Source organism: Apaloderma vittatum, unplaced genomic scaffold (assembly GCF_000703405.1).
Source record: "Apaloderma vittatum isolate BGI_N311 unplaced genomic scaffold, ASM70340v1 scaffold11400, whole genome shotgun sequence".
In the NCBI taxonomy this organism is placed as follows: domain Eukaryota; kingdom Metazoa; phylum Chordata; class Aves; order Trogoniformes; family Trogonidae; genus Apaloderma; species Apaloderma vittatum.
In genome coordinates this window covers 21,378-32,782 of record NW_009692902.1, presented here as the reverse complement: position 1 = coordinate 32,782, position 11,405 = coordinate 21,378, and the positions used below count along the sequence as shown (strand labels likewise).

The window sequence follows — 11,405 nt, the reverse complement described above, 5'->3', positions numbered from 1 at the left end:
TTCTTTTGTTATTTGCCGGGAAGCTGAGATTCCTGTCTTGCCACTTGGCTGCCTCTGTGGTTTCTCCTAGCCCACAACCAACTCGGCCTGACATTTCTTTCCTGAGCTGATTGCAGCATGCACTTTCTCTCTGTAAACTGAGTTTTCCCACCGCGCTCACCCTATTCCCTGAATGGGCTCCAATATTTTGATGAATGGATGCTGGTCACCGTACGCCCGTAGCTGTCCTGCTGCTGCCAAATCCAGAAATGATGCAACTTTCCCCTTTGAATTCATACTCTCCCTCATTAGTCCTCTCTGCCACGGTGTCATGCTGGGAGTCGTGTTCTCCGAGCAGTAAAACTGAGAGTATTTCCTTCTGCCGTTCAGTCTGTGCGCCTGCAAGCTTTGGCCCTTCTCCAGTTTATTTTTAGGTCACAAATCCACAATAATTTCTTGATTTTTTGCAAAGCATTCAGCATTGCCTGTATCCCAGAAGATATTCTATGCCAATGAGGACCTGCCATGTAGGATCCCCCTTCCCACCACCAGCTCCTCTATCAAATGGGACCACAGGGTCTGGCGCCAAGTGACATGTGTCGGGCAAAGAGGTCACAACCTTTTTAGGGTGAGCAGCTACAGATCAGGCAGTCGTGCAAGGGTTTATGTGGTTTGCCCTTATGCCTTTGCAAAAAGCATTGGAGGAACTGAGGAATTGTGTTTTCATTCACGCCAACCTGAGCTCCAAGATGCTGGCAGGGAGCAGCACTGGCCGGGGAGTTGTGGGAAAGCACCAGCAGCGGTGGCTGGAGCGGTGGCTGGGGTGTGTTACGGAGGTTACGCACTGCTGCTGTCAGCCAAGTCCAAGGTCTTACTCAGAAAGTTGATCTTCAGTCAAGTAACTCTTGTCTGAAGTGAACGGACCCTTGATTAAGGACAGAATAGGCTTTCATTAAGGTTTTCTTGGCCTGTTCACATTCGATGTGAACTCGTTATGCTTGCTGAAGTAAATATTGCATCTGCTGCGAGCACTGGCTCGTACAGCGCACGACAGGAGCCCTTATTCTGCAGCTTCTCGATCTGCGTGGAGTCTTGTTGTCTCTCCGGACTCCTGCTGGAGCTGCAAGTTCTACCTGTACCCTCAGTTAGTTTTCTCCTGCTTGAGCAGACCGAGCACGGGCAGCACAGATGGCTTCCTGCACCCTGGGGTGGGCAGGAGAGAAGAGAATCACAGAACCACAGAATCACAGAATGTTCGGGGTTGGAAGGGACCTCTGAAGATCATCTAGTCCAACCTTCATCCCAGCATACCTAACCACTACACCACAGCCTCAAGTGCTAGATCTACTTTTTTTTTAAACACCTCCAGGGTTGGTGACTCCACCACCTCCCTGGGCAGCCTGTTCCAGTGCCTCACCACTCGTTCAGGAAAGAACGTCCTCCAAATATCCAACCTAAACTTACCCTGACGCAACTTGAGGCCATTTCCCCTTGTCCTGTCATTAGGAATTAGAGAGAAGAGACCAGCACCAGCCTCACTACAGCCTCCTTTTAGGTAGTTGTAGAGGGCAATAAGGTCTCCTGTCAGCCTCCTCTTCTCCAGACTAAACAAACCCAGTCCTGTTTGTGGGAGCTCGTGCAGGAAAGGGCTGGGGCTCTCCATCCTCCTCTTTCATGTTTGACGATGCTTTTGGTCTAGTCGAGAGGTGGCGTCCCTGCCCATGACAGGGAGGTTGGACTAGATGATCTCTAAGGTCCCTGCCAGCCTAGGCCAGTCTATGATAGATTAAATGGATTTTCTATGATAGATTATCGCGGCAGCTGGAGAAGGGGCTCGGTCGCAGTTCTTGCTCGCGGTGACCCTGTTTTGCTTCCCTGAAAATGTCACCAGGGCTCGTAGCTCCCTCCCCGTCTCTTTATCGAGTACAAAAGCATCATTAGGAAAACCACAACAAACCACCAGGCTTGCGGGAGGTCGGTAACTGTATTCTAGTTTATTGACAGCACTCAAGTTTTATGATGCCTCAAATAATTAAATAACTGCACCCGTGGCATTAAAAATACAGGCCAATTTACCAAAATAATTGTATTCTGAAGATTATGTACATATTATACATTTTACAGTATCATGTAAACTTTTTTTTTTATACATAAGGTAAATCTGATTTATGGCGATTAGAAAAACCAAAACGCTCGCTGACAAAAATATTCCTATGAAACATAAGCACTGCGTCTGGGACATTCAGGAAATTGGTAAAGAATGGAAACCAAGTATAAAACATAATCGAGTTAGTAGAAAAATGAATTACATTACTTCCATATAAAAAGTTAAACTAAAAACATCACGATGCATCATTATAAAAAAAGGCCAAAGTCCCAAACCTTCTCTTTTTTTATAAATTAAAACAAACTTTGCTGGGGAGCTACTGTGCGCCCCATTTCCAGCAACGGGGCAGAGCCTAGGAAATCCAGATTCCCATTCTCCTTTTCACATATATTAAATAACAAGGGTCTGTACCAATACAAATATTGTATATCCTCATGCATTGTGATTATGTTCAAAGGAGCCTACCAAGGCACAATTTTCGTGTCGTTCCCCGCCCCCCCCCTTACATTTTGGCATGCGGTGCTGGAGATGTTTGCTGTTCAAAAAAAACCCAACAAACAAACCCAAACTTGGGTGAGATTTGTCTCCAGTTTGATTTTTCACGCTAGGGCAATTCTTCCAGCGTAGACTTAAAAATAAATAAATAGAAGGCAGCAAGGGCCGTAGTTCAACACCTTGCACCAGTCGTGTCAACTCGGTTAAGATGCTTTAACCCTCTCTACAGTCTCCAGAAAGCACGTCACTGAGGTGAGGTAATTGTATTTCTCTGGTCAAATATTTGACTTTTTTAACTAGGACAACAAAATTGTTCCTTCCGTAAACCTCCATGCGTGCGACAGCTGTAGTGCTTGGATCCGGCATCACGGATCTGCAGCTCTGAAATCGGTTTCTAGCTCACATCTTGGCGTATCACCACCGGCATTATCTGCTATGTAGTGCGTGTAATTAAGTACCCAGGTACGCTCATCCAAATAAACGCATAATTTACCTGCATAGAAACAGCTGCCAAAATTAACAGCTGTTAACCCGGCTGGATTTTGAAGGCTTGTGAAACTTGCATATTTTATAACTGTTCTGCACCTAGAAAAGGCCTGGTCCCGCGCAGAGCTAGGCGTGTGCTTGTCTTCAAGGATTTGAAGAATCTCGTGAGGTTCTAACGAACGACGCCGGCCCCGGGCCGTGAGTCGCAGAAGTTGTGTCGAGGAAGACGACGCGAGTTGGCGCGACTGCCGCCAACTGGGTTTAGGCACTGGGTATGTTCCCTCGGCCGTTGAATGTGTCTGAAATCAGACCAAACGTCTCTGATTTGGATGAGGTGAAAGCGTATTCCCAAACAGCTTTTAAAAAACGTGCCCAGAATTAGGAATAATTAAGCCCTCTATGATGTCTGTTTATGTACAGCTTTAATAGAAGAGAAATGCTAATCTAGAGTATCAAAATACCATATTCATATAAATGTATGAGAGCATCTAATAGAAAAGTAAGAAGTATAAAACACAAATTTTTTTTGAAATTAAATATCCTAAAAAAATTTTTTTTAAATAAAAAACAACAGGAATTTGTGTGCTGCAAAAAAAAAAACAACAAACAAACCCCAAAATAGAAGAGGACTACATCTCCCCTCGTCTACGAGTTTTTGCTGCAACAGCTCTGCCTTCCTCCTCCTCCTCTTCTTCCTCCTCATAGTTTTCTTCATGAGCTTCTTTCTGGTTGTTCTCTTCTTGAATTTCTTGCTCTTGATCTGCCCCTTGGTTGTTCTTTTCATCCGCCTGATTGAAAAAAAAGAAGAACCCCCACAAAACCAGATTCAGTATAACTGCCAGTTTTCTTTGAGTTTATTTTAGGGCAATGAGCTGAAGCTAAGGAAGAGGAAAAGTGACTGTCAGCGAGAGGTGTTGGAGCTGATGGACAGGCACAGGAAAAGATTTCCAGAGGCCTCCAGGCAGCAAGAATTTGTGCGGGGGAGGAAGGATGAGCAGAAAAAGAGTTGGGACAGCATGAAATTTTAAGGTTTATGTTCTAAAGCAAGCTACAGCAATTATTATATAATGTGACGGTGACATGATCGCAGTTATGTGAAGTGTTTAATCGCGTCACGGAGTTTGTGGGCTTACACAGTACTTACGTTTTCGTCATTTTCACCATATGGTTCCTCAGCGTTGTGTTCCAGTTCTCGTTTCTTCTCTTCAGTCAAATCTTCCTGGATCTACAAAGTAAGAAACGTTCTGTAGATTTTCATTTCCTTTACAAAAGTAGCCGGTGGCACGAAATGCACAAATTTTCACAGCCACACTTTTACAGAATGAAGATGCAAAAGAAAGTGAGGGTAAGGGCATGGAGAGGTTAAAGGAGGCATTAAAAAACCCAAACCCACAACCACCCTATAGCCAGGAAACTCGTTTCCTAACAGTGTATTTAACTTTTAACTACAGTTTTCACTTTCCTCATCACCTAACACAGGTTTCCATTCCATGTTTTAACTTCACATAATACAGTATTTTCTCCTTGTCCTTCATAGTAAGGGTGTCACGACACAGGGAAGAGTCACTACTGACACCCCCACCCCACTGTGAACCCCCGGAGCTATTTCAGTTCTGATACACAACGTGGGTAGCAACAACCTTAACAGCAGCAGTAGTAGGAGAGTATGTTTAGCAGTTGCTGCTGACAGGAGGCAAAGCTGCTCGTGAACAAGTTCTTGGGGGTTCGGTATTGCTGCCAGCAGAGGGGCAGCCGTCAAACCTGAAACACTTGGAGGGACAGACAGGAAAAATCCGAACAGCAGCAACGTGTAATATTTGAGTCGACCCACTAAAGAAATGATCCCTGATTACAGCATCGTAATTTTTTCTTGATTGCTCATTCAATCACTGCTCGCTCTTTAATACTTCCAGTAAGCATGCTGGTCATAGTCCTTCATGAAATATATTAAATTACTTCCTGGAAGGCAAAGAGTAGTTGCCAAAGGCCAACTATTCCCAGCTCCTAATGACCTCGTTTGATTTAAGTATCCATATTTTGAACCGGTGAATTCTAAATGCATAGCAGCTAATCTAGACAAAGTGCTCCCCACGAGGGAGTAATGAGTAGCCGCTTGTATCGCTTTTTGTAAATCATTATGTATGAAGTAGAAAATAGCAACCCATCAGGTATGTGTTAAAGAACTGCAGGGCAGCTCACACTAGCGGGTGCATAACGGGTGTGCCGCTCAACAGACGAAAGAAAAAGTCCCTTCCTCTCCTTTTCTCCTCCTTTTCTTCCTGACTGTTTGACTTGGTGAATAGTGGGGGCTTACAGAACTTGGATTGCTTAGGAGGAGCGCAAATAAATCACAGTCAGAGCAAAGGAGTAAGGAGCCAGCCAAGGAAGCAGTTTGCCCGGAACAGCAGTGTGTGATTAGAGATGCAAAATTCATGAGGTTTGCAGTTCCCTTCAGAGGGCTTGAGGTTTTCAGGAATTTTTCCTTGTGTTGTGAATTGTTCAATCTTTTCAATTACTGCACAGTTAATACTGTGTTGCACAGTAACACTAATAGATTGCACCATGTAAGCATGAGTAACACTAAATGTGTCCAGAAGCGGGCGGCAGTGCAGTGGCAAAGGCTTCTTAAGTTTCATAAAGTTAAACGAACTGATTTGGGTTCAGCTTGCAGTTACAAAAGACACCAACGCTGAATGTCAGTGGAGATACGGGATGCTACCTGACTCCACGTGTGCCTTGTGTCTGTTTTCTTACCTCCTCTTCTCCCTCTTCCTGGTATTGTTCATCCACATTATCCTCTTGCTGGTCAGGATTTCCTGCCATCTGCAAAAAGATCATATAAAAATTCACTTTTATGTGCATCCCTATTAACCTGAGAAGACCGAAGGTTAAAACTTCTTGTTTCGAAAATAAAACTTTATGTAAAGCTAAAGTAACAATAACAGCATAAGAACTTCTACTGCATTCATTAGCATTAATGCTAGCCTGGCTACATGATTTAGAACTGCCCTAAACTAAAAAACAAACAGCAGAATGATTATAATAAAAATCACTTCACGGAATAAAGCCAGACTTTCCATACTAAGCCAGAAGGCAATGAAATATTCACACCATTAAAGACCAGTGGCATGAAAATACAGATAATCTCTGCCTCGAGGAGGTTACAGTTTAAAGACAGTTGAAAAGCACAGCGCTCCCGGGAATGGCCACCGAAGAGAAGTGACCTCACTGCTCCCAGCCCAGCGCTGGGGCGTGGAAGCAGAAGGGATTTGGGTAAAGACGTGAGGAGTGTAGGAGGGTGTTCTGGCAGGGGTTGTGTAAAGGCAAACCCAGAGGCCCTGAAGTGTAAGACTACAGAACCTCACTGAGTGGAGACAGTGATGAGAGACCAGTGCACCACCAGGAGGAATTCCATGCTTTTACCTCCGTGTGTCATATATGGCTCAAAAGAGATCTTTAAAAATCAAAGTCTGGTGTTTTCTCTGGGCTACACTGTCCTTACAGACGACCTACAGATGCTTCCTTTCCCTTTACTGACCACAAGGTGCTCTTCCATTCCTGGGTGCCCTTGTTTCTGGCTGGTTTGCTTGTGCTTTTCATTTTCATCTGGTAGATTGTCTTCCCTCTCTTGCTCAGCTTCCTCAAATTCATCTTCTCCCTGATTGTTGGGGTCATCAGCAGGATTCACATCTTCCATGGCTGCCTTCTGCAATTTTCAGAAGTGAATATTAAACAGGGATTTTTCTCTCACAGTCGAATTCGCTACCCTAGCGTAAGCTATATGAGAGCCAACTCCATCCCCACTGAAATCGGCTGGAGTCTCTCTACAGGCATCAGGGGGCACTAGACCAACCCCCAGCCGATACGGAAGTGTCTGTTCCTGAAAAAAGAGTACTTCAGCGCTGAGCACAGAGAGAACTGCAGCATGGGAGTCTGTCTGCTAAAAATCGGATTGAATTTCATGACTTTTCTCACATAGGCTGTTGAACTCCTTTCATTTGCTGGCTGTCTGATGAGTGACAATGCCTGATCAGTAACCAGGTGAAAAAAGATAAAGAGTTTAGATGCTCGTGGCCCAAAAGAGCTGATGTGATCTTTCAGCACCAGCCTGTCGTGCAATATTGACCTTGTCTACAATAAACCAAAAGAAAATGACGCTCGCTTTTCATCACCATTCATAAAATGAGCGTTTTCTTTCTGCTTCTCATTCAGTAAAAGTGTTTCTCCTGTCTTTACAGCTGACAAGTTAAAGATCCTTTAGAAATATTTACTACACAACTTAACTGGTCAAGGGAGCAGAAATGATACGCTCTTATGTTGTACAACACCAAGTAAGCTGGAGCTTGAGGCAAGGCACGGGACCGAGTCTCCTGCACCCAGACCTCTGTGCAACTGGTATCACGGCTGCGTTCAGCGCCGAGCTGCGTCCTCTTCCACACCTCTGTACTGACTCCAGCTGGTTTCAGTGGCTACTGAGTTGGCTCTGACCCTCTTAACTAATGATAACCTGAAAAACACTGTCCCCACTCTCTGTGACTGGCCACCAATGAGTCACATTAATTACTTTTTTAAATCCAAGTTCACTTGTTCAAGTCTCAGTTAAGTCCTAATCCTTTATTCCACCTAAAGCACAGATCAAAGAAATCTAGAAAAGCTACTTGCTTCCAGCAAAGACTCTTTTTCTGATTTCTTCCCAAATCAGGAAAGACAACTCTAAACAGATCTTGGATGTAGTTTTCAACTGTCGAACTTGTCTTCCTAGCAGACCTGTGGTTCATCTCATTTCTGTTACACACAATTATGTTAGATGAGACTACTGAGTTTTCACTTCAGTAACGACTGCAATCAATAACATCTTAATTCATACTCACTGGTTCATCAGCCTGCTGATTCTCTACTTGCTGTTCTGGTTCTTGCCGCTCATTTGTATTGTTTTGATCATTGTCTTCACCTTTGTCCTGGTGCTGGTTGTCACGTTCATAAGCTGCCAAATTTTTGATATAATTACTGTATCACAGCAGTTTTTAGTTAGCCTTTTTAAGAGTCTCCTATATACCAAGTTCCATATGTGCTTTTAGCAGCAGGCAGCCTTTACCTAAAGAGCTTACCTGAACATACAATGCCAACATTTTTTTACTGCTACTAAGAAACAGACAACTAAAAATTGTATCATTTGAAGAGATGAAACAAAATCATACGCAGAGCCAGGAATGTAACCCAAGACCCACAAAGTCCTGCCCTAGCAGCTCAAGCAAAAGGACACTTTTCCTTTCAGGAAGGTGGATGTGATCTTTAGCAGTTGCTGTGGTTCACTCTGTCAGTTCAGCCAGTGTTACCTGAGCTTCCAGTTTTACATTGCGAGTTCACGTTTCACTTGAATCCAAACTGGATACGAAATGAATGTTAAAATCTCGCATGAAAGGGAACCTGTGAACATGGCAGTGACGTCCACTTTCTCTTACCTCCTTCCTCTTCCTGAATACCTTGCTCCTCTTCCCCTTGTACAATATCATGGTCCATGTTATCATAATGAGCCTGTTGGCTAAGAAAATTAAATGCAAATATGTCATTTCGGTTTCAAAGAAGTGTGGTTTTGCTTTAATAAACAAACCATGTTACTCCAGCTCCTGCTACAACGGGTTCCAGTTTTGTTTGCTATTACCTAATATTTTTTCACCTCACCTTTCCCAAAAGAAGATCTATAGAACAAAGACTTTCTTATCCCACTGTACTAACTTCTGTGCTTGTACGTCAGTGGGATCCGCCTTATATTTTCAAAACTCCTAAGCTAGTATATTCCTTAATCAAAGCGCAAATACGACAAACTGGAGGAAAAGAACTTCTCAGAGAAAGGGTCTTAAAGACAGACTATGTGAATCAGTTATTTTCTTGAATAAATAATTTTAGCTTTCATCTTGAAAGGGTTTTACTGTGTGCTTGTTCTCGCAGGCTTGAATATTTTGACTATCAATTTATGAAAGACTCTCACACCAAAATCCTTTGTTTCCACAAAGAAAACCCAATGGGCTTAAGAATCCAAATGACAAAAAATTGTCACTATCAATTTTAAATTAAGCAGAAGCATAAGGAAATATGACAGGGAGGGGGAAAGGCATGTAGATGCTACAATATCATGAATGTAACTGCATTCACAATAACTTTATGACACTAACAAGGTGTTGGTTTCTCCTGAAACCACGCTTTTGTCTCTGCAATGAAAATAACAGTGGTCACTGCCCATAAAGTCCTCACAAACTTACACAGAAAGAGCATCTCCCACTTAAGCAGAATTTTAGCTTAGGTGCTTCAGGCATATCTGATACTGGAGCTCCTCAGTACTACGAGATCAGAATTGTTGCTCAGCGGAAAATAATTACTAATTTAAAGCAAGCTTTAAGACAAGGGGCATTGTATGCCAGACCCCCTCACCTCTAGCAAGGATGTGCAGAGCAACATGCACTCATTACCGCAGACTTCAGAGGCTTCTACAGAAAAATGTGGGGGGAAAAAAAAAGAAAGAAGGAAAAGAACCTTAAAATAACAATCAGATTTATCCTTGGAAAGACTGAGATGAGGCTCACTAAGTTTTGTTTCTGGACAGTCTGGGTTTATAGCATTAAACCATCCTCTTTTCAAAGGTGGTACGGTGGAAGCCATAAAACCTAGAGCACAGACCATGACAAATTCATGTAAAACATTAAAATGTTTAACCTCAGCTGGTTTTCATAGAGTGTTTTCCCTTGTTCTGCCTGTTTCTGCAGCTGAAGCTCTTTTTCCTGAAGCTGTTGCTGCCGTAATAGCTGTCCTCGCAGTCTTTGCTGGTGTAGTGATTCCTGATGTTCTCGTAGCTGATGGGCTTCCTCCGCTCTTTGGGCTGCAAGATGTTGCTGCTCTAGTTGTTGTTCATAAGCTGGCTTATGTCTTTTCGTTACAGCTTTTGTTGATGTTATCTGTCAAAGAAATGTGTTAGTCACAGATTAATCATCACTTCAGTGATCAGAAACAAGCCTACAGGAACCTGTGACAAGAGGGAAAATTATGCAGATGCTACACCCAAAAGGCAGACTTACAGCAAAGTTATTTTAAGCTTTTCTTGTCTCTCCTTAAAGTTTAATTATTTTTTTTCTGAACACGGACTGGAAGCGTTGGGGTCTTTGTGGAGGACACAGGGAAGGAATTGGAGATAATCGGCTGGGGGAAGCTCTACTTTCTTACACATGAGTAATAATAAAAAACCCCAGTATGACCACTAAAAGGAAGTTTTGATGTCTGACAAATAAGACAGTAAATAAGCTTCCATTGATTTAACTGGTAATTTCAGGGGGGTTTGCTTTGAGCCTTAAGAGAGGCTCTGCACATGTTTTACAGTCAGCAGTCACTTAAACTCCAGTTTCACAGCTTAACCTATCGCTGCTGTTCTAAATCCACTGCACCCCTCCAACAACGGCTTCTCATCACACTGGAGTTATAAAATTAATCTGCCGGGAGACAAAGTGTTTACCACGCCTCAGGTGAGACCAGTAAAATGTATTTTCCACTGGAGATCTGATCTAGAATGCAAATCCAGGATTTGCTGGTTTTATTTAGAGCTGCACAGAGCAAGGCCTGCCATCGCTGCGCACTGATTTCCCCTGGCTATTTCAGTCGTGTTCATCTTGCAGTTAAAATTTCCTGTCAAACGCCAGCGAACATTTAGATGGAAAAGTGTTTAGAGAAAGTGAGTACATCTGACAAGGAAACACACTGCAATTTGCTGAGATGCATCACATTAGTAAGGCAGGGCAGCTCTTCATCAAAGTGCTGAAGATAAGTCTCATTCTATCTTCTTCCTGTCAGGACACCACAGGCCTCAAATTTTAAGTAGGAGGTTGGATTCATCCCGAGTGCTCTTTTTTTTCTATCTGTTGCTTTTTATCAGCAGAATTAATGTTCATTAAGCTGCATTCGACAAGCACTGCAGTATGCATGTGCTGAAGTCAGAAGGCTGTGCTGCCATTCAGAGAGACCTGGACAGGCTGGAGGGCTGGGCGGGGAGAAATCTTATGAAATTCAACAAGGGCAAGTGTAGAGTTTTGCACCTGGGAAAGAATAACCCCATGTGCCAGTATAGGCTGGGGACTGACCTGCGCAGGCGAAACGGACCTGGGGGTGCTGGGGGACAGCAGGATGGCCATGAGCCAGACGTGCCCTCGTGGCCAAGGCGGCCAATGGCATCCTGGGGTGTGTTAGAAGGGGAGTAGCTGGTAGGTCGAGAGAGGAGCTCCTGCCCCTCTGCTCTGCCCTGGTGAGGCCACATCTGGAATCTTGTGTCGAGTTCTGGGCCCCTCACCTCCAGAGA

The 11,405-nt window shown here is 43.7% G+C and overlaps 1 protein-coding gene across 1 annotated transcript in view; it reads right to left on the bottom strand.

The window, feature by feature from the left end:
• Window positions 1-3,681: 3,681 nt before the first annotated feature.
• Window positions 3,682-11,405, bottom strand: part of GOLIM4 (golgi integral membrane protein 4) — a gene marked incomplete at its 5' end in the record, with an annotated part of 17,740 nt that continues 10,016 nt past the window's right edge. Inside the window, 7 exons of the mRNA XM_009872916.1 lie at window positions 3,682-3,855; window positions 4,212-4,292; window positions 5,822-5,890; window positions 6,606-6,773; window positions 7,939-8,051; window positions 8,530-8,609; window positions 9,779-10,017. Coding sequence (XP_009871218.1) covers window positions 3,697-3,855; window positions 4,212-4,292; window positions 5,822-5,890; window positions 6,606-6,773; window positions 7,939-8,051; window positions 8,530-8,609; window positions 9,779-10,017 — 909 coding nt within the window. The remainder of the gene's footprint in view (window positions 3,856-4,211; window positions 4,293-5,821; window positions 5,891-6,605; window positions 6,774-7,938; window positions 8,052-8,529; window positions 8,610-9,778; window positions 10,018-11,405) is intronic.